Raw genomic sequence first — 23,622 nt, 5'->3', positions numbered from 1 at the left:
TGGGCCATGGCTAGGTAAGCTAGAAAGATAATAGTATGTAAAATTTGAATCGAAAGGAGGGAATATGTAGAAGCCATTTTGGAATAAGAATCCATTTTGTATGCCATGTATGCATGAAGGGTGGGTGCACAGGACAGGATGGAGTTAATTCATTGTACAGACCCTGTAATAAGTGCACAGAAAAGCATATGTACATATATGGTAAGGTATGCGATTCCAATGTTTAAACAGAACTATAGTCTCACTGCAGATAATGCATACCATGTGTTAGACGGAATCTATAAATGTGGGCTGTTCTGTTAAAAATAAAGCAGAGATGGAGATGCGTGTGCTGCATACAGCTGTGTCCCGTGTCTTCTTCCCTACACACCTGAACATATGTAGCCTTTAGCAAACAAGACTCTGAGGGTGACCAATAAAGAACTAATTCGCTGGCCATAGCTAGTGAGGAGAATTGACAATATATATATATATATATATATATATATATATATATATATATATATATTTATATTTATTTATATGAAGGAGCAGAGTATAGGCAGCACTCAATGGCTGCAATAAGACACATAACACAAGTCTTCCTTGTGTTATGTGTCTTATTGAAACCCCTGAGCGTCACATATACTCTGCTCCCTTATTATAGCATGTTGATATGTTGAAGCTGGCAACGGAGTAAAGTTATTTCTATCATTAGGGAGGGCCGGACTATTGTATATATATATTGCAACGTAACTGTTCTGTTTATTTGGTTGAGCTAAGCAATATAACTAATCACTACAACAGGTCAATTCATTTAGATGCGAATTGGGTCCTGCAAGCTGCTCTCATGGTGAACTCGCATTCAACTCAACACTTGCATTGATTTTTCAGAGGAAATTTGCATTGTTTTCTTTGCACCCCCAGAGCAAGTGAAAAGGTAGGGAAAATCTTTAATTTTTTTATTTGTTTTAAGATAAAAATAAAAAGTCAGGACACAGTGCAGAACCTCTGATACACCCACCCAAAGAATAATTTTGGATTTGGAGGAGTTTAAATAGCATAATATGGCCAATAAAGATATGTTTCAGATGATTTTCCCTAAAATGCTCAATAATGGGTTAAATGTTGGCGAACAGGTACATGGAGGTGTAAATGATGTGGGACAGGTATGTGGATGCGTAAATGATGTGGGACAGGTATGTGGAGGTGTAAATAATGTGGGACAGGTATGTGGAGGTGTAAATGATGTGGGACAGGTATGTGGAGGTGAAAATTATGTGGGACAGGTATGTGGAGGTGTAAATAATGTGGGATAGGTATATGGAGGTTTAAGTAATGTGGGACAGGTATGTGGAGGTGAAAATTATGTGGGACAGGTATATGGAGGTCTAAGTAATGTGGGACAGGTATGTGGAGGTGTAAATTATGTGGGACAGGTATGTGGAGCTGAAAATGATGTGGGACAGGTACTTGAAGGTGAAAATGATGTGGGACAGGTATGTGGAGGTGTGAATGATGTGGGACAGGTACTTGAAGGTGTAAATGATGTGGGACAGGTGTGTGGAGGTGTAAATGATGTGGGACAGGTATGTGGAGGTGAAAATGATGTGGGACAGGTATGTGGAGGTGTAAATGATGTGGGACAGGTACTTGAAGGTGAAAATGATGTGGGACAGGTATGTGGAGGTGTAAATGATGTGAGACAGGTACTTGAAGGTGTAAATGATGTGGGACAGGTATGCGGAGGTGTTAATGATGTGGGACAGGTATGTGGAGGTGTAAATGATGTGGGACAGGTACTTGGTGGTGTAAATGATGTGGGACAGGTATGTGGAGGTGTAAATGATGTGGGACAGGTGTGTGGAGGTGTAAATGATGTGGGACAGGTATGTGGAGGTGTAAATGATGAGGGACCGGTATGTGGAGGTGAAAATTATGTGGGACAGGTATGTGGAGGTGTAAATGATGGGGGATAGGTATGTGGAGGTGTAAATAATGTGGGATAGGTATATGGAGGTGCAAGTAATGTGGGACAGGTATGTGGAGGTGTAAATTATGTGGAACAGGTATGTGGAGGTGTAAATGATGTGGGACAGGTATTTGGAGGTGTAAATGATGTGGGACAGGTATGCGGAGGTGTAAATGATGTGGGACAGGTATGTGGAGGTGAAAATGATGTGGGACAGGTATGTGGAGGTGAAAATGATGTGGGACAGGTATGTGGAGGTGTAAATGATGTGGGAGAGGTACTTGAAGGTGAAAATGATGTGGGACAGGTATGTGGAGGTGTAAATGATGTGGGACAGGTACTTGAACGTGTAAATGATGTGGGACAGGTATGCGGAGGTGTGAATGATGTGGGACAGGTATGTGGAGGTGTAAATGATGTAGGACAGGTATGTGGAGGTGTAAATTATGTAGGACAGGTATGTGGAGGTGTAAATGATGTAGGACAGGTATGTGGAGGTGTAAATGATGTGGGACAGGTACTTGGAGGTGTAAATGATGTGGGACAGGTATGTGGAGGTGTAAATGATGTGGGACAGGTGTGTGGAGGTGTAAATGATGTGGGACAGGTATGTGGAGGTGTAAATGATGAGGGACCGGTATGTGGAGGTGAAAATTATGTGGGACAGGTATGTGGAGGTGTAAATGATGGGGGATAGGTATGTGGAGGTGTAAATAATGTGGGATAGGTATATGGAGGAGCAAGTAATGTGGGACAGGTATGTGGAGGTGTAAATTATGTGGGACAGGTATGCGGAGGTGTAAATGATGTGGGACAGGTATTTGGAGGTGTAAATGATGTGGGACAGGTATGCGGAGGTGTAAATGATGTGGGACAGGTATGTGGAGGTGAAAATGATGTGGGACAGGTATGTGGAGGTGTAAATAATGTGGGAGAGGTACTTGAAGGTGAAAATGATGTGGGACAGGTATGTGGAGGTGTAAATGATGTGGGACAGGTACTTGAAGGTGTAAATGATGTGGGACAGGCATGCGGAGGTGTGAATGATGTTGGACAGGTATGTGGAGGTGTAAATGATGTAGGACAGGTATGTGGAGGTGTAAATGATGTAGGACAGGTATGTGGAGGTGTAAATGATGTAGGACAGGTATGTGGAGGTGTAATTGATGTGGGACAGGTATGTGGAGGTGTAAATGATGTGGGACAGGTATGTGGAAGTGTAAATGATGTGGGACAGGTATGTGGAGGTGTAAATGATGTGGGACAGCTATGTGGAGGTGTAAATGGTGTGGGACAGCTATGTGGAGGTGTAAATGGTGTGGGACAGGTGTGTGGAGGTGTAAATCATGTGGGACAGGAATGTGGAGGTGTAAATGATGTGGGACAGGTATGTGGAGGTGTAAATGATGTGGGACAGGTATGTGGAGGTGTAAATGATGTGGGACAGCTATGTGGAGGTGTAAATGGTGTGGGACAGGTGTGTGGAGGTGTAAATCATGTGGGACAGGAATGTGGAGGTGTAAATCATGTGGGACAGGTACTTGAAGGTGAAAATGATGTGGGACAGGTATGTGGAGGTGTAAATGATGTGGGACAGGTACTTGAAGGTGTAAATGATGTGGGACAGGCATGCAGAGGTGTGAATGATGTTGGACAGGTATGTGGAGGTGTAAATGATGTAGGACAGGTAGGTGGAGGTGTAAATGATGTAGGACAGGTATGTGGAGGTGTAAATGATGTAGGACAGGTATGTGGAGGTGTAATTGATGTGGGACAGGTATGTGGAGGTGTAAATGGTGTGGGACAGGTATGTGGAAGTGTAAATGATGTGGGACAGGTATGTGGAGGTGTAAATGATGTGGGACAGCTATGTGGAGGTGTAAATGGTGTGGGACAGCTATGTGGAGGTGTAAATGGTGTGGGACAGGTGTGTGGAGGTGTAAATCATGTGGGACAGGAATGTGGAGGTGTAAATGATGTGGGACAGGTATGTGGAGGTGTAAATGATGTGGGACAGGTATGTGGAGGTGTAAATGATGTGGGACAGGTATGTGGAGGTGTAAATGATGTGGGACAGGTATGTGGAGGTGTAAATGATGTGGGACAGGTATGTGGAGGTGTAAATGATGTGGGACAGCTATGTGGAGGTGTAAATGGTGTGGGACAGCTATGTGGAGGTGTAAATGGTGTGGGACAGGTGTGTGGAGGTGTAAATCATGTGGGACAGGAATGTGGAGGTGTAAATAATGTGGGAGAGGTACTTGAAGGTGAAAATGATGTGGGACAGGTATGTGGAGGTGTAAATGATGTGGGACAGGTACTTGAAGGTGTAAATGATGTGGGACAGGCATGCGGAGGTGTGAATGATGTTGGACAGGTATGTGGAGGTGTAAATGATGTAGGACAGGTATGTGGAGGTGTAAATGATGTAGGACAGGTATGTGGAGGTGTAAATGATGTAGGACAGGTATGTGGAGGTGTAATTGATGTGGGACAGGTATGTGGAGGTGTAAATGATGTGGGACAGGTATGTGGAAGTGTAAATGATGTGGGACAGGTATGTGGAGGTGTAAATGATGTGGGACAGCTTTGTGGAGGTGTAAATGGTGTGGGACAGCTATGTGGAGGTGTAAATGGTGTGGGACAGGTGTGTGGAGGTGTAAATCATGTGGGACCGGAATGTGGAGGTGTAAATGATGTGGGACAGGTATGTGGAGGTGTAAATGATGTGGGACAGGTATGTGGAGGTGTAAATGATGTGGGACAGCTATGTGGAGGTGTAAATGGTGTGGGACAGCTATGTGGAGGTGTAAATGGTGTGGGACAGGTGTGTGGAGGTGTAAATCATGTGGGACAGGAATGTGGAGGTGTAAATCATGTGGGACAGGTACTCTAGAAAGAGTTTTACTTGATGAAAAACACTTGCTTAATTTTTCAAACAATTAAAAAAAAATTCAAACATCAGACATTTGACATATTTTAAGAATCTCCAGTACTTCCCTTATGGCCACTAACAGCCTTTTATATGGTTGTGTCAGTTGCCACTTTTTTGGGGTCCAGGATGATTTTCCCACTTTTTCATGCACTTCTGCAAGTCCAGCAAATTGGCATTTCTAACTGAATCTACCATGTTTGCTCATTCACACCCTGGATGCGAGTTTCATGAAAAAAACAACAACTGGCTTTTGCATACTTGCACCTAATTGAATTGATCCCAAAGGATTGTAATCTCTAGGTCTTTAGAAAGCTTACCTATGGTCTTTATAATATAGTTGAAACATAATGACAATTCACCACCACATACCTTTATTGATTATGCAATGTTGCAATAGGAAGTGAACTTTTTATTTTGCTGGAAAAATTTACTTTACACTGTTAGAAAAATCTCCCACACAATTACGGTTATAAATAGAGGTTGGGAATTGTCATTAAGTTTCCACTTTTTCATTATTAATACAGACGATGTCCAAACAATGTGCTGGCTCTTTTTGCTTGAAAATGTACACGACTCTCAAGCACCAACTCCCACAGCGATTTTAAGTACTTATTAGGCCTCTAATTCAAGGTTAAATATCTTCGTTATTGACAAAAGCCATACAGTACATAGAGAGAATAAAAGCCTGGGCAAAACATGAAAGACCAGTCTAAATTTATATTCTGGAAGTGACAATGCAGTCTCCTCTAGAATTATATATAGGAATAATTATACAGTATTTGTGAAAACTTTAACCAAGGTATTATTTTCAAAGTTCCCACATTTTCTACAAAAATAAAGCCGGAAATTGTATATACAAGAAATGTTAAAGCTTAAATTAAGAACTCTGTAGAAAACAATGTAAATAGCTGCATAAGGAATGAGCCTATATGAGACGGGATCCGGACAAAATAACGAAATTCGGGATGCCAGTGTCACGTCTGAGGTTAGGAGTTGGTCGGAACAGGCGTGTGACGCTGAAGAGGAGATGCGAGGTGTGGATAAAACTGGGTGGCTTGAACCAGGACTTCCTCATGTATGACGTGAGGAGTAAGTAATATGAACTGTAGAGGATGATTGGCCCTAAGACGAGGACAGTAAAGTAAATGTCTTTATTGAACAGCAGGTTGGAATGGGAACTGGATATATAATACTGAATTGACGGGCAGAATCGGATTAGGACCGATAATGCTGGATTAAGAGATGGATTGGCTTGAGACCGATGTTGATGAATTGAAGAACTTGATCGGTTTGAGACAGATGTTGATGAATTGCAGTACTGGATCGGGTTGGGACCGATGATGATGAATTGCAGTATTGCATCGGTTTAGGACCAATGATGATGAATCGCAGTACTGGGACGGTATAGGACTGATGATGATGAATTTCAGTACTGGGTCGGTTTGGAACCAATAATGATGAATTGCAGTACTGGATCGGTTTGGGACCAATGATTATGAATTGCAGTAGTGGGTCAGTTTGGAACTGATGATGGAGGTGTCAGATGGGACCGATGGTTGGAGGTATCGGCTGGAACCGATATAAGTTAATGTTAACAAGTCTCTGTGGTAAAACCAGACTGGAATGTTAGATGGAATAGGAGACTCGATAACCAGACTTGGAGCTGGAAAATAATGGACTGGGAGCCTGATTCAGCAAGGAACGCAGTTGCTAATATGCACGCAGGCAGCAGATAGTCGCATACTACGCATGCATATTCATCGCAGTGTGCATGCGCAAACTAGCCATTGCGATCGGGACTGCGTTCGCAGTGGCTACGCAGACCTATTGCAGAGTGATTGACAGGAAGTGTCATTTGTGGGTGGTAATGGGGGAGTGGTCGGACAAATGCAGGCGTGCCAGTGCATTTGAACACAGTTGCAGGGGCGTGCATAAATTATCCACTAAGATGCCTTACGCAGCCTGAGGCCTGATAGCGTGCGTGGAAGTTAGCAATTTCTGGGTAAGGTCAGGGCTTGTGCTAGTGCGTGTGAGGCTGTGATGGTACTCGATTGTACCGATGTTTTTGCAGTCCTGCTAAACATTACAGATGTATGTAAGATAAAGTGGGTGTCCTTATGTAGTGCAGCGGCGGCATTGCGATCGCAATGGATTAGCATACTATCGCAGATGAACTGCATGCGTAATCGCTGTTGCATTCACAGTTGTTTTCTGTATTGAATCAAGCCCTGGGACCCTTCAGATACAGAGTACCTGGGAGCTCAGCACAGAGCTGTAACTTCAGCAGACACGACATTGTACTGGCAAAAGAGACCAGTCAGGAAATGGAATTTATAGGGGAGGATCACCAGGGATTGGATGCTGCGATCAGCTGGCCTGGGAACAGCGTTTCGAGTGGAGGAAGAGAGAGTCCAACATGGCTGCGCCCATTCTGTGGTTTAGGAGGGAACACTGGTGTGCAGCTTGTGTGCCATCATGCTGGGGACACTCGCTGTGAGCAAGGAGCTGCGGAGACCCATCTCCATGCTTAGTGACCGGACACTGAGCGGACATGGCAGGAGCAGCACAGGCAGACCTTAGCATTAGTACAAGTTGGAAGCTGCTCAATCACTTCAGTAATATCACTCAGGTGCATGTAAGGGAGGGGTTAGTCTATACAAGAAACAACAAAAAGTATTCCCCCAGCACTCAGAATGAAATCAGCAATAAGATTTGAAAAACTACATGGTGGTAGATAATTCAGAGATCTCAGTTGCATATATTTGCAAAGATATGGCTAAGCCTCCGGGCCGCGTCACAGCGTCTCTGATACCGGAGGTCCCTATCACTTGGTCAGAATCTGGCGTGCAGAACCCCAAAAAAGCCGGTGATAGCCAGCCACCCAAGCGAAGCACACTAGTGAGAGACTAAAGTGTTAGTATAGGATTAAAGGAAAAACTATGTGTTAATAAGTGAAGGTGTAATTAAAAAGCTAAGAAAAATATATATATATATATACACAAAATATATTGGGAAGTGTAGAAGTGCTAAATAAAGTGTTAATGTGTGCCTCATCAGAGCAGCCCAGCCACACCAACCCCAAGGGGCACCGCACCCCAAACTCATCCCCAAAACTGATAACTATATCCAATTTGGGTAATATATGCCCAATATAAGGCCACATGATAATGGCACATACAAATATACCTGAATTGAGAGCTAGCTTACCTTGGAGTCACCCCTAAGTCCTCCTAATGGCACTACAAGAACCAGCACGCCCTCCTAACGCTGGTCCCATCTATGCCTCTCAATACAGAAATACAAGTTGGAAGCTGCTCAATCACTTCAGTAATATCACTCAGGTGCATGTAAGGGAGGGGTTAGTCTATACAAGAAACAACAAAAAGTATTCCCCCAGCACACTGAATGAAATCAGCAATAAGATTTGAAAAACTACATGGTGGTAGATAATTCAGAGATCTCAGTTGCATATATTTGCAAAGATATGGCTAAGCCTCCGGGCCGCGTCACGGCGTCTCTGATACCGGAGGTCCCTATCACTTGGTCAGAATCTGGGGTGCAGAACCCCAAAAAAGCCGGCGATAGCCAGCCACCCCAGCGAAGCACACCAGTGAGAGACTAAAGTGTTAGTATAGGATTAAAGGAAAAACTATGTGTTAATAAGTGAAGGTGTAATTAAAAAGCTAAGAAAAATATAAGTGATAGGGACCTCCGGTATCAGAGACGCCGTGACGCGGCCCGGAGGCTTAGCCATATCTTTGCAAATATATGCAACTGAGATCTCTGAATTATCTACCACCATGTAGTTTTTCAAATCTTATTGCTGATTTCATTCTGAGACCTTAGCATTAGCCGGGAGCAATGTTGCAGCATGAGCGGACCTCTGTGCTAGTCTGGACAGACACCAGAGAGGTAAGAAGGTGGTTTTTAAGGGCAGGAGCATGACAGCTGGCGCCGGAATACAGAGACCTATCAGTATCCCGGCACCGGCATCCCGACAGTAAGTACTTGTGTTAGGGGGAGGGTTAAAGGTTAAAGTCAGGCACTAGGGAGATGGTTAGGGTTATGCACTAAGGGGAGAGGGCTAGGTTTAGGGTGTGGGGAGGTTAGGTTTAGGCACTAAGAGGGAGGTTAGGTTTAGTCACCGGGGAGGGAGGGTTAGGGTTAGGGGTTGGGAGAGGGGGAGGGTTAGGAATCATGTGTCGGTATCCCTGACCCTAACCCTGTCTGGATTGCGGCGTCAGGATCCCGAGTGTCGGCATCCCGTACCCAACCCTATGAGACAAGATCTGTTTACTTAGTTGTGGCCATTACAAAGATGTTATTGTAATGGTTGGCAAATAATGGTAAAATTCAAATCCTGAGGTATATTGAGTTGAGTGTCATTGATATGTACTAACCTTGTAGCGACATGGAGATGTGCATAGTGCAGGTACCAGATGGGCAGGAAATGCAATATCCTCAGCTACTGAAATACAAAGCTCAGTACGTCTCACTGAAAAATATGCATGTATTATTATAGAAAGCCTCACAATTATATTTGAATAAATGGAAAAAAAAAATCGTATTTTCCGTGAGACGTACTGAGCTTTATGTGTGGTGGTCGCCCAACAGGGAGAATGGTGCTGGTTTCCAGGCCACATTAGTGACATTCCTCTGAGACTGTCGCTGTTCCCTAATCCTGTTATATTTATACAGACTGGACATGAGAACGATAACACCCTAGCTAATATGTAACCTACTTAGTAGAGTTTACATTTTCTTTATTATATTATTATTGTTTCTGGGCATGAAGAGATTAACACCCCAGTTAATATGTAACAATATTGTATTGTTTAAAAAGGTTGTGTTATGAGAAGTATTCAGAATGTCGACATGGACATTAGATTGACAAACAATATGTTGACATTCACAAATATCGACATGGATAAAATTACAAAATGTTCATAATGACGACATTTAATACATATTTTTGCATTTCTTAGCCTAACACTAAATCTACCCCTAGAAATAACACAAAAATGTATTGTTGACATTCGAGTGTTGACATGTTAAATGAAGATATTAAATTATGAACATGTCAAAATTTTAACCATGTTGACACATGTAAATGTTAATATTTTTCTTGTCGACATTATGCCCATGCCAACACTGTCGACATTCAGAACATGCTGAAATACTGGTGTCGACATTCTCACTGGATCCTGTTTTTAAAAAAAAAACTATTATTGAGTCAACACATATTCGACAAACTTTATTTTCTCTTACAGCTCACTATTAGAGAATAAGAGAAATAATCCGTATTTATATACAGTATAACTAGATTCCAGTTTTGTCCTGGATTAGAGCCCACAATCTTACTAGGGCTTGCAGATTCCAGATTAAATTGTTATCACTTACTACAGTGGTACTTATAGGTTAAATCAACGGCCCCACACTCTGGAGAGAAACCCAGATTTTTGGCAAGTAGCCACAGGAACTAATTGGGAGGTTCCATCTCTCAAAGGCAGCAGGGTTAGGCAATTATACATATCATTGGTGATCACCTTAGTGGTGCCAGCCAGAATACTTCAATCTAAACACATAAATAGGCAGCTACTATGTAGAAAAGTATATAGCCATGTCAGAAATAGTATATCATTTTTTTTATACTATTTAGAACAGTAAGCTGTCAAATGTGCCAAATTTTCAACTGTTTTAATTTTATTCAGAGAAAATAACTATAACATTTCCAAAAGATGAATTTATCATTCAACACCTGGGAATTTGTAATAACATAAGAGTATAAGTGAATGTGTTTTTCTGACACTAGGCATTTGCATGAAATGGGCTCATTGTACCTTTCCCAGCCAAAACAGTGTCAGCCAGAAGTAAGGTAAGAACACATACAATGGGTTATTTCTAGGGGTGAGCGGGTTCGGACTTCTGAAATCCGAACACCCCCGAGCCCCCCCGATCCGAGGCAGATCCGAGTCAGGCTCGACTTTTCCCGCCTGACTCGGATCTGAAATCGAGGCAAAACGTCATCATCCCGCCTTCCGAGTCTCGCGGGTTTTGGATCCTATATAAGGTACCCGCGTCGGCGCCATTTTCTCACTCGGCTGTGGACAGTGAAGAGGGAGGGTGGGAGTTAGGGCTGGCTGGGCTGTGTAGTGTAGTGTAGTGTAGTGCAGAGTAGTGTTGTGCTGTGCTGTGCTGTGCTGCGCTGCTGTTGTCCACTACTTCAAAGTCCATAGGGGCTGGCTGTGTTGTGCTGTGCTACTGTTGTTAATAGGGGCTGTGTCCACTACTTCAAAGTCCATAGGGGCTGGCTGGACTGTGTTGTGCAGTCAGTTCTCCATAGGGGCTGTGTCCACTCCAAAGTCCTGTGCAGTGTCCCAGTCCTAAAGGGGTGCTGTAGTGTTGTCCAGGGGGTGCTCTGCCCATCAGGGGTGCTCCCCCCAAGTGCTAAAAAAATTATATTTTTTGTGTGTTTGTGAATTGTGTGCGCAGTAGCCGCACGTGCATCAACAAAGTAGTGCCAAGCGTGCACCTGTGTCATAAGTAAAGGGCCGGCTGGCTTGACCGTTAAAGGGTGCTGTAACCCCCAAAGTACACTCCAAACCAAAAAAAAAATTATTTTCTGTGTTTGTGAATTGTGTGCGCAGTAGCCGCACGTGCATCAACAAAGTAGTGCCAAGCGTGCGCCTGTGTCATAAGGAAAGGGCCGGCTGGCTTGACCGTTAAAGGGTGCTGTAACCCCCAAGTACACTCCAAACCAAATAACAAAATATTTTTTCTGTGTTTGTGAATTGTGTGCGCAGTAGCCGCACGTGCATCAACAAAGTAGTGCCAAGCGTGCGCCTGTGTCATAAGTAAAGGGCCGGCTGGCTTGACCGTTAAAGGGTGCTGTAACCCCCAAAGTACACTCCAGTCCAAACCAAAAAAAAAAATATTTTCTGTGTTTGTGAATTGTGTGCGCAGGAGCCGCACGTGCATCAACAAAGGAGCAGCGCCAAGCGTGCGCCTGTGTCCCATAAGTAAAGAGCCGGCTGGCTCATTTCTTAAAGGCTGGTGTAACCCACAAAGTGCACTACAGCAAAAATAAAAAAATATTTTCTGTGTTTAGCCGCACGTATATATCAAATCGATATAACATAAATGGAGGACCAAACTTTCTCCGATAAAAATAAAAGAGAAAGATCAAGAACCACTTCCTCCTAGTGCTGAAGCTGCTGCCACTAGTCATGACATAGACGATAACATGCCATCAACGTCGTTTGCCAAGGCCGATGCCCAATGTCATAATAGAGGGCACATACAATCCCAAATGACAAAGTTCAGGAAAATGACCTTGAAAAAAACATTTAAATCAGCTGAAGAGAAACGTAAACTTGCCAATATGCCATTTACGACACGGAGTGGCAAGGAACGGCTAAGGTCGATCCCTAGTATGTTCATGACTAGTGGTTCAGCTTCACATGATGATGGAAGCCCTCCTCCCACTAAAAAAATCAAAAGAGTTAAGCTGGCAAAAGCACAGCGAAGAACTGTGCTTTCTAAGAAGATATCACAAATCCCCAAGGAGAGTCCAAGTGTGGTGGTGGTTGCGATGCCTGACCTTCCCAGCACTGGACGGGAAGAGGTGGCTCTTTCCACCATTTGCACGCCCCCTGCAAGTGCTGAAAGGAGCACCCACAGTCCACTTGCTGATATGCAAATTGAAGATGTCACTGTTGAAGTACAACAGGATGAGGATACTGGTGTAGCTGGCGCTGAGGAGGAAGTTGGCGAGGAGGATTCTGATGGTGATGTGGTTTGTTTAAATCAGGCTCCGGGGGAGATAGTTGTTGTCCGTGGGATGAAAAAGCCCATCACGGTCATGCCTGGGCAGAAGACCAAACATTCCACCTCCTTGGTCTGGCAATATTTCTATCCAAATCCGGACAACAACTGTCTTGCCATATGCACCTTATGTAAAGGTGGAATAAGTAGGGGTAGGGACGTTAACCACCTAGGAACATCCTCCCTTATACGGCCCCTGCAGCGCATTCATAATAAGTTACTGTCAAGTTCAGAAACTTTGTCTAAGACCGTAAGCAGTCCTGGGACACCTAAATCCCGTTGTCCTGTTGTATCCAAGCGCCTGCAAACCACACCGTCAACTCCCTCCTCGTCAATTTCCTCCTTAGTCAGGATCGGAAGTAGTCCTGCAGGCCATGTCACTGGCATGACTGACTCTCCTATCCCGGATTCCTCCGGAGGATCCTGCATTGCTACGCCTACTGCTGCCGCTGCTGCTGTTGCTGCTGCTGGGAGTCGTTCATCATCCCAGAGAGGAAGTAGGAACACCACTACTTTTACTAAACAATTGACCCTCCAACAGCGAGGAGGATGAAGTACGACAGCAGTCATCCTGAAGCAAAACGTATAACTGAGGCCTTGACTGCTATGTTGGTGTTAGACGTGCGTCCGGTATCCGCCATTAGTGCAGTGGGATTTAGACAATTGATGGAGGTAGTGTGTCCCCGGTTCCAAATCCCGTCTAGATTCCACTTCACTAGGCAGGCGATACCGAGACTGTACAGAAACGTCAGAAAAAGTGTCCTCAGTGTCCTGAAAAATGCCGTTGTACCCAATGTCCACTTAGCCACGGACATGTGGACAAGTGGAACAGGGCAGACTAAGGACTATATGACTGTGACAGCCCACTGGGTAGATGTATCACCTTACGCAGCAACAGCAGCAGCGTCACCAGTCGCAGCATCTCAGAAACGCCAGCTCGTTCCAAGGCAGGCTACGCTGTGTATCACCGGTTTCAGTAAGAGGCACACCGCCGACAACCTCTTAGAGAAACTGAGGGAAATCATCGCCCAGTGGCTTACCCCACTTAGACTCTCCTGGGGATTTGTGATATCTGACAACGCCACCAATATTGTGCGGGCATTACATCTGGGCAAATTCCAGCACGTCCCATGTTTTGCTCACACAATAAACTTGGTGGTGCAGAATTTTCTGAAAAGCGACAGGGGCGTGCAGGAGACGCTTTGGGTGGCCCGAAAAATTTCTGGCCACTTTCGCCATTCAGCGACTGCGTGCTGAAGACTGGAGCGCCAGCAAACACTCTTGAACCTGCCCCGCCATCACCTGAAGCAAGAGGTTGTGACGCGGTGGAACTCAACCCTCTATATGCTTCAGAGGATGGAGGAGCAGCAAAAGGCCATTCATGCCTATACATCCACCTATGACATAGGCAAAGGAGGGGGTATGCACCTGACTCAAGCGCAGTGGAGAATTCTTTCCGTGTTGTGCAAGGTTCTCCAGCCCTTCGAACTTGCCACACGTGAAGTCAGTTCAGACACTGCCAGCTTGAGTCAGGTCATTCCCCTCATCAGGCTTTTGCAGAAGCAGCTGGAGAAAGTGAAGGAGGAGCTAAGATGGAGCGATTCCGCTCGGCATGTTGGACTTGTGGATGAAGCCCTTCATTCGCTTTGCCAGGATTCCAGGGTGGTCAATCTGTTGAAATCAGACCACTACATTTTGGCCACCGTGCTCGATCCTAGGTTTAAAGCCTATGTGGTGTCTCTCTTTCCGGCCGACACAAGCCTGCAGAGGTACAAAGACCTGCTGGTGAACACACTGTCAGCTGAAGCGGAACGTGACACGTCAACAGCTCCTTCTTCATTTTCTCCCGCAACTGGGGCTGCCAGGAAAAAACTTAGGTATCCTAAGCAACCCACTGGGGTTGATGCAGGGAAGGCAGGACCAAGTTTGGACATCTGGTCCGGACTGAAGGACCTGGCAACAATTTCTGACATGTCTACTGTCACTGCATATGATACTGTCACCATTGACAGAATGGTGGAGGATTACATCGGTGACAGCATCCAAGTAGGCATGTCAGACAGTCCATACCTGTACTGGCAGGAAAAAGAGGCAATTTGGAGGCCCCTGTACAAACTGGCTCTATTTTACCTGAGTTGCCCCCCCCTCCAGTGTGTACTCCGAAAGAGTGTTTAGTGCAGCCGGGAACCTTGTCAGCGAAAGGCGTAGGAGGTTGCTTCCACAGAATGTGGAGAAGATGATGTTCATCAAAATGAATTATCAGCTCTTCCAGGGAGACCAGCCTCCAGAACGTACAGAGGGACCTGTGGTGGTGGATTCAAGTGGGGACGAGTTAATACTCTGTGAGGATGAGGATGTACACACTGAAGAGGGTGAGGAATCGGTGGATGAGGAGGATGAGGATGACATCTTGCCTCCGTAGAGCCAGTTTGTGCAGGGACAGATTAATTGCCAGCTTGTTTTGTGGGGGCCCAAACGAACCAATCATTTCAGCCACAGTTGTGTGGCAGACCCTGGCGCTGAAATGATTGGTTTGTTAAAGTGTGCATGTCCTGTTTATACAACATAAGGGTGGGTGGGAGGGCCCAAGGACAATTCCATCTTGCACCTCTTTTTTTTCTTTGCATTATGTACAGTTTGGGGCCTAGTTTTTCAAACTGCCATCCTGTCTGCCACTGCAGTATCACGCCTAGATGGGTCACGTGTTTGTGCCGCCCACTCGTGTCGCTTAGCATAGTCATCCAGCTACCTCGGTGCAACCTTTTGGACATAAAAACACTATTGTGAGGTGTGAGGTGTTCAGAATAGACTGGAAATGAGTGGAAATTAAGGTTATTGAGGTTAATAATAGAATAGGAGCAGAAAAACCTACAAATTCTGTGATTTTAGCTGTTTTTATGCTTTTTTTCAAAAGATACAGATCCAAAACACAAAACCCAGAACCCAAAACACGGAAGGGTGGTTTTGGCAAAACCAATCCAGATCCAAAACATGAAGAAAGATCCAGATCCAAAACCAAAACACGAAAAGTGGCCGGTGCACACCCCTAGTTATTTCTGGTTTTCATGCAAACAACTTATTTTACAACAAAATACAGTATTAAAAAGAAAAGCTTGGCCCGTAATTAACAATCCAGGATATTTTACAAAGCAGCTCAGATATTAGAATTAAATAACTATTTTCTCCAAGATTTTTGCATGCAACATACAGTACTGCATTGCCAAGATCTCACTGTTCTCATTGGGGTTTGTTTAAAACCATACAGGCAGTAAAGCTGTCTGGATGTTTTTCTCACCTCACATTAACAATGTTTCTTGCATCTAAGAAATTTAATGTGAATGGTTTCATATGCAGCTATACACAGGAATTACTACAATGACAAAAGCAATTATTGTCAGCATTACTTGACACCTTAGTGGGAATATTTGTAGTCTGTTTGTATATACATAATGTTTATGTTCTATACAACCCTTTTTTATACATACATTTCTGCTAAGCTTTATTACCAAAAATACATTACAGTAGCTAATAACAGTAATTAGCTTTAGTATATGATTGCTCTGGCTGATAATTTAAAGGAGGGTCATTTATAGACATGGGTCAAGTGCTGCTACAGCTTTTAATAATGCATCAGGGATGGATTTGAGATCCATTTTAACAACTGTGTATCTAAAATGTCGCTATATATGGGTGGTGGTAACATGAGCACATCCAACCATTTTATTATGTTGGCTGTTATGCATCATGACCTTGGGCATCATTTTTACACTATACACTGCTCTAATTCATAATCTAGGAACTCCACCATTCACTTAATAGGAAGACACAATATCATGGCATTCATAAAAGGCTCAGGTAGAGATCAGCAGTAAACGCTGTTGGGCACCTAGCAACAGGAGTGGGACCAACGTTATGTTTATTACAACTGAATAACACATCACCATTCATTCACATTATGTGCCACTAGTTTTGTTACAAGCGCAGAGATGTCGCCGCGCAGTAATATGTGATTTCTCTTCTTTTATAGCACAACGTTCATAAGAGATGAATTTCTCCCATGCTGGCAAATTAGAGTAGATAGAAAGTAAAGGTCTAAATGAATTAAGAGGGTATATATAGATTTCAGACTCAATGGTCCTAATGTGCATTTAAACTTCTCTTGTAGGAATGTAGGGGCAGCAACAAATGCAGCCTAATGTAACTTTAGCATCACCCCCTTAATAGTTTACATGTTTCCCTTATTATCCTAAAACACAGCTCTGTAAACACTCTTCATTCCCACCTTGGTAAATGTAGTCATTCCCACCATAGTAAACGTGACTGCTTAGATTCGGTATAGCATAAACACAGCATTTCAGAAGTATTGCCTGGTGCCAAGATTCATTGTTATATACCTGTCGAAATGATCAAGGATGCAGAGCTTCTGAAACAAGCTTTCATGCTTTAATCACTGGACTATTACAGGAAGAAATGGTTTATCACCTTATCCCTACCGTGCAGGAATGACAATGCCTCTGCTCCAGCATTCACTCAGCTGAGAGTAATGGGCTATTATTGATACTTCTGGGTTCCTTTGCCCAAGGGTAAAATGGATTCATAGCAACTAGCAAGTCATTTTTCCTTTGGCTTTGTTAGTCAGTGTGTGTATCTGTATTTCACTTTTGGGTGTGATATTGGGTGATTTTATTGGAATAATTTACATTAGTTCGGTCAAAATACTGTAAAAGGCCTAAACTTGTGCGACTGGCTAAATGAATGATAACAATGAATACGTTTGTTCCCGCTGCCCTTCATCTGCTGCCAGGCAATAATTAATATTTGTACTTATTGATGTGTATGTAACCATGCTGAAAAAGTACAGCAAAATAGAAACGTGTTCTTGGAAACGACTGGAGAAATCTATACTGCCAAAATGGAAATGACCTGTTTTGTGTATTAGTTCAAATCTACCATCTGTTCCTTTCTAAGCTTCAAACACATTGATTGAATCTGAAAATAGGAAAATATACTTTTAAATCACATTTTAAGTAGCAGGAAAAAATTGATTCTATTAGACTCCCATAAATGACATTACTAACTTTAACACATCAAAGAAGAGCACAATCTTTTGTGCTGAAATATAGGGTACAGTCAGGGTAATCCAACATTCTGCACTATGCTTGCTACTGGACAGCACTTACATGCTAGACATGCATTTTTACTGCACGTACAAGCATTACAGATGGAGAGTGAGAAGTTCACTGTCGGGGCCTATTTATTATAATAAGCTTTACATATTGCAGTGGTTTTTGGTGGCATTTGCGATGGGCAGGGACAAATCCTTCTGACTTCACTACGAAAAACAAATTGGTGCAAATGCCATTGTAAGCTACAGCTAAAAATGGGGAGGAGTGGCCTGGGCAAGCAAAGGATTAGTTGTCATGAGAGATGCTTGGAAGTGTTTAACAGAGGTTCTTCACCTGGCCCTAAAGTTTTATAATTGACAATACGGTCTTGAATCTTAAGGTGGGTACACACCTCACAGATATATCTGCAGATGATGGTCGTTCATACACACTGAACGGCCATCATCTGCTTGTGCCCTGGAGTCCCACTGGCTGGGGGACGGGACCGGACGGCCGGTGGGTGGGTCGGGGCGTGTCCCGCCACCTCCTCGCTGCTGCCGCTGCGTGCGCACGGGCGGTTGGCAGACCACCCCGTACACACCTGCCGATAGACAGATATGTCTGCAGACATATCTTCCATAGGCTGTGCAGCACAGCCAATGCGATATGTCGGTGAACTACGACGTTCACCGACATATCGCTGGTACACACTGGCCGACGTGCAGCAGATTGGCTGATCAATTGATCGGCCAATGTATCTGTCAGTGTGTATCCAGCATTAGACTGAAACAAATAAAGCAAAATTTAAGCAAGTGATTAAACATGTTTGAGCTTGTTCAAACTGAAAGGGCTACATTGTATATTATGTTTTCCATGTGAATGGCAAATTCAAACTCCGTAATGTTCGCTGTTTATATGTAAACTGTATAATGTACCCATTTAAGCTTAAATTAAATATTTTATTGTAACTTGGCGAGTTGAAATTTTCTATTGAAGAACAAAGCCAGCTTGATAGATTTTTGAACTAGTTTAAATTGTACAAATATCTCTAGGTATGATTCAAGGCCACCAATCATCTGCAGTCTTTGCCACGTGGCATGTTTTGAGTTTTTCTGTAGTTCTATGCCAAAGCAGCCAATAATGTGAAATAAGTGTATATACGTATAAATGGACACTCAAAGCAATTTAGGTACAAAAGCTTAGAAATGTCAAATAAAGATCAGTCAAATAGATACTGCTGCTATTCCTTTTTATCCAAAGCCAGCTAATAATCACCTGCAGACAAGGACAAAAGGGCAAAAGGACAGTGCAAAACAGGACAGTATTTAGTAAACTCAAGTTTTGGGCAGATTAATCATATTTGCTTATTTAGAAATTCAATTATAAAATTGCTTATCTTAATGTACTCCTCACTCACTCAATTCCTTGGTGTAAGTAACACCAGTTTGTTGGCAAAATATAAGTGCCCATATAGGTTGCATGCAGTGTAGTGGGTATTTAACAGTGCTATATCATGTAATTGGTTAAAAACTAAACTTTAAAATCTTGATATAATATCACTTTCACATTTATTAATATATAGGGGGAGGGGCCCTCTTTTTCTGCTTGCAACATTTATTAATATCACTGTCCAGACACTATTCTCTGTTGTGTATATATAACAATTGATTAAATTATTGTGTACAAACAGGGTCATGTGACTTGTGCCTTGATTACTTATCGTATCAAGCCGCATCTCTATGATCTCTCTATGCCAGGGGTTCCCAACCACAGTCCTCAAGGCACACTAACAGTCCGGGTTTTAAGGTTAGCCATAGTTGAGCACAGGTGACTTAATTAGTACCTCAGTTTTTTTTATTTAACCATCTGTGCTTAAGCATGGATATCACTAAAACCAGTACTGTTAGTGTACCTTGAGGACCGAGGTTGGGAATCACTGCTCTATGCTATATTTGTAACTCCTGATAAATCCAAATACAGTATGTGTTAGTCTTGTAGAGCTGTCTCCCAATGACTGAGCAAATACACTCTCTCAATGTGTACGTTTAAAGATCCCCTGCAACCTCTCCGCAGGCAAAGGAGCCCTTATATAATATAGGCACTGAGACCCCCCTGCTGATTTGGTCGCCCACCAAACCGCTTTTTCATTCATATTCATACAGGTACAGAAGGAAATTATATTGACAAATTATAGTGGACATCTATGTAACTAAACAAGTTAATATTTGTGCTATAAATAACAAACAATATATACATGCAGCTTTCAAATCTTATTGAACATAAAATATTTGATTATGACAGAAGCCATTTTAAAAGATGGAAACTATGTTCAACATGTATTGCGCTTCACCAAATGGTATTTTAGATCAGAGTTGAGGAACACTGTTCACCAGTAGGTAAGCTATATTTTTCAAAGGATGGCAAAATTGCAGACACAGCTCATCTACTGTACATCAGGTTTGCCACAATTTTACTTGATGTTCTGTGTACAATCTCTCTTTGAAGTTGACAAAAATGGATTCTTATATACTGTAAGAACACGATTTGTTGCTCTGTAGCATTCATATCTAGATATCACTTGTCTGAAAAGACAGACCAGGAGCGCTCCCTGCAATTATTTTCCATCCGAGACTGAAAGCACAACACGGCATGACAGGGACTGACCTATCTCCCAGCAATGAGATGAGATGCTTTTTATACGCCAAGTTCCCACATAGACTCAAGTGAGCAATTTTACAAAAAGCAGGCAAATGCTGCTATCCATTCACACAGTATATAAAGTAATATGATTCCTGTCAAGTACATCTTCACCCATCTGACTTTATGCTGCGGTGTGATAGTGCTTATATTTCATGTGTCATAGATTTAAGTTTTTCATGCCATCTGTAAAGTTTTAAAAGTTAAACATATTGTAAACAAAAAGACAGCGTATGGTGCTTTTTGTGCATATATTAATAAATAGCCGTTTTATTAATATATAGGAAGGGAAAAGCAGGCAGTTTTAGAAAAATCAGGCTTTGCGGCACAAACAGGACATTGTAAAGGAGTATTTGTGTATAAAAAACTCAGAGAGAAAAGCTTTAATAACGAGCTGATAGCTGTGGCCTCAACTTTTATTTTCCGTAGTCCACAAATGAGCATTTCTAGCATGTATGGAGCACTTCTCGCACTTACCACAGACCATTGCTGGTTGAATAACCTGTGCTCATTGTACCCAACGCATTTTCTAAATCTGTCTGCAAATGCTGAATAAAAGTCATTAGCCACTTTGCTATCGGAACAATAACACATCACGCAGTGCTCTGTCAGGGAAGTGACTGAGTGCAATCCAAGCAGGAAGCAGGTATTCCCTGTATCCTTACATCATGCAAACTGAGAAAATTAGCTCAGGGAATACATACAGTATCTGATTTTAGCTAGCTATCGAAAAATCAGTAGCTGAGCTGAAGTTCAACTGTTGTGGAAATATGCCAACATAAGCAACATGTCATTAGGCTGTTTTATTTTATATAACTGAAGATAAAACGTGTGTTACTTCAGCTCATACTGATACACTGATATCAGCCTGGAAATGAGTTCCAGTAAACTTGTCAGCATACCATTGCACAAAGGAGTACTCAGTCACAATGTGTCATTAACAATACATACTGTGGGGGAGAAGTACTAAGCCATGGAGAGAGATAAAGTACCAACCAATCATCTCCTGTCACTTTACAGGCTGGTATTTGTAAAATGACAGTTAGAAGATGATTGGTTGGTACTTTATCTATCGCTACTTTATCTCTCTCCAAGGCTTAGTACATCTACCCCTGACAATGCTGAACCAGTTATATAGGGAACAACTCCTATGCATGCATGGCCAGCACACATAAAGATATAGTGACATGGCTCTGCCTAAGTCATTTTGAGTGAATCATACTCACTGGAACGCATCCTCCAGTTTTTGACCCTAGATACTTCATCTTGATTCAATCCAATCATATATTAGTAGAATCAAGTCAACACAATGTACATTTGCAGCCAAGATGGCTATATAGAAGTTATCAAATATATATATAAGTTTCTGGAATGTTAAGTGGGAGGATGACTATACAAGGGTAGAATTATACATTACTGTAACTGTATAATAATTCACTCCTCCATATATCTATTACATATAACTACAGTATTACAAGTACTGTATCATATGTGTACTTTTTTAACTTTGAACTGTTCAATAGGAATAATAGATGTAATGCATTACTCTAACTGTAATTTCAATAGAATCCACATTTTACGTCTAGTTCTTAGGCTGGCGCAGTCACGATAGCCTATCAGGCTGGCACAGAATTTCAGCCTGTAGCATATGGTTTGATATATCAATGCATGCTCGCCTTCACAAACCTTGTAAAAAGCTATCGCTCCTTCTTTTTCCTGCTCAGTCGATTGCAAGTTAAAGGCATTGGACAAAGACATGACACATTACAGACAAAGCACAAAACACAAAACCAACAACACAGATACAAAAATGTTATATACAAAGAAAGCAGATATAATTGACATGTGACAACAAGCAACATAAAATACAATTTATTTTCTTTACAGATCATTAGCAATTCTTTTTGATAAACCAGTGCTTTGCTGCAGAGTTTTTCCTGATTAACTTTGAATCCAGTAATACTCCCCTCTATGTCAGTTGTAACATCATTTATTTTAAAAGCAGATCATTTTGATGAAAGCAAATTATTAAATAAGGATTTGGCTAATGATCTCTAAATGCATTTTTGGAAAACATGTAATAAAGAATAATTATTCTTACCTCTTTCCCTCCCATATTCTCAAACATTTTTTCCAGCTGAACTCTCAGTTGTTGGATGTTATTCATTAGAATACAGGGCTAGAAGTAAACAGTACATGATCAGTATTTTCAAGCAACCAATTACATGTTCTCTAATGTCAGGCAGAGCCGTAATTACACTTTTGGTGCCCTGTGCCAGAAAGAGCATTGCCTGACCTCCCCAACCGAAAAAAGGCCATGGCCTCATGGGGAAGGGCCAGGGAAGAGGTAAGGAAGGGGAGGCCAGGAGATAAAAGAAGAAGCTACAAGTGAGAATGATAATAAACAGGAAATTGACAGGTTCGAACAGCGCCCCCTGCCCTGCGGTGCCCTGTGCCCACAGGTCGAACTACCCTAGTTACGGCCCTGATGTCAGGTAATGGATTGAGATGGCTTTCCTAGTAAGATAAAGGCCCTCATTCAGAGCCACTCGTAAGCAGCAGCTCGTTCACTCCAAGCGATGTTTGCCAAACTGCGCATGCGTACGGATCGTTATACGCATGCGCGAACCAGTCAGTGCGGCCGAAATTCATGTGCTCGCAAAATAGCGAATGCCTGCTAATTTGAGTGACAGGATGAGGCGTATGTGGGTGGTAACAGGGGAAGGTGCTTGAAAACGGGGAGTGGAGATCCGAACGCAGGCGTGCTTAAAGGTCAAAACGGGCGTTTTATGGGTGTGCATATTTAAAACAGCAGCGTCATTGACCACGTCACTGGTTTTTTTTTAGCCAGAACTGCTCGCAAAATTGTGGTAGCAAAAACCAACCACAAGAATAGCGAGCAGTTCATACCCTGTTCGATGTACTCTATTAATCTAATAAATAGCGGACATGACGTCGGATGCGAGCGGCCAGGGGGCGTAGTTTCCCAAAAAACGACCGCAAGTTTTGTTCGCTCGTTCAGACCTAGAGGCGTGAACAGACCGCAAACAGCGAACGGTTCATTTGAATAGCCACCCCTATTTTCTGGACGAGCGAGCGCAAATAGCACC

General features: G+C 42.7%; 1 protein-coding gene across 1 annotated transcript in view; it reads right to left on the bottom strand.

Moving 5' to 3' along the window:
- Positions 1–23,622, bottom strand: part of UNC13C (unc-13 homolog C) — a 718,105-nt gene that overhangs the window by 157,564 nt on the left and 536,919 nt on the right. The window contains exon 23 of the mRNA XM_088444832.1: positions 22,614–22,691. Within this exon, the coding sequence (XP_088300958.1) occupies positions 22,614–22,691 (78 nt within the window). The remainder of the gene's footprint in view (positions 1–22,613; positions 22,692–23,622) is intronic.

The sequence above is a fragment of the Taudactylus pleione genome, unplaced genomic scaffold (genome assembly GCF_031769625.1).
Source record: "Taudactylus pleione unplaced genomic scaffold, aTauple2 ptg000019l, whole genome shotgun sequence".
NCBI classification, from domain to species: domain Eukaryota; kingdom Metazoa; phylum Chordata; class Amphibia; order Anura; family Myobatrachidae; genus Taudactylus; species Taudactylus pleione.
The sequence above is the reverse complement of the archived record's forward strand: the minus strand, read 5'-3'. Positions and strand labels throughout refer to the sequence as shown.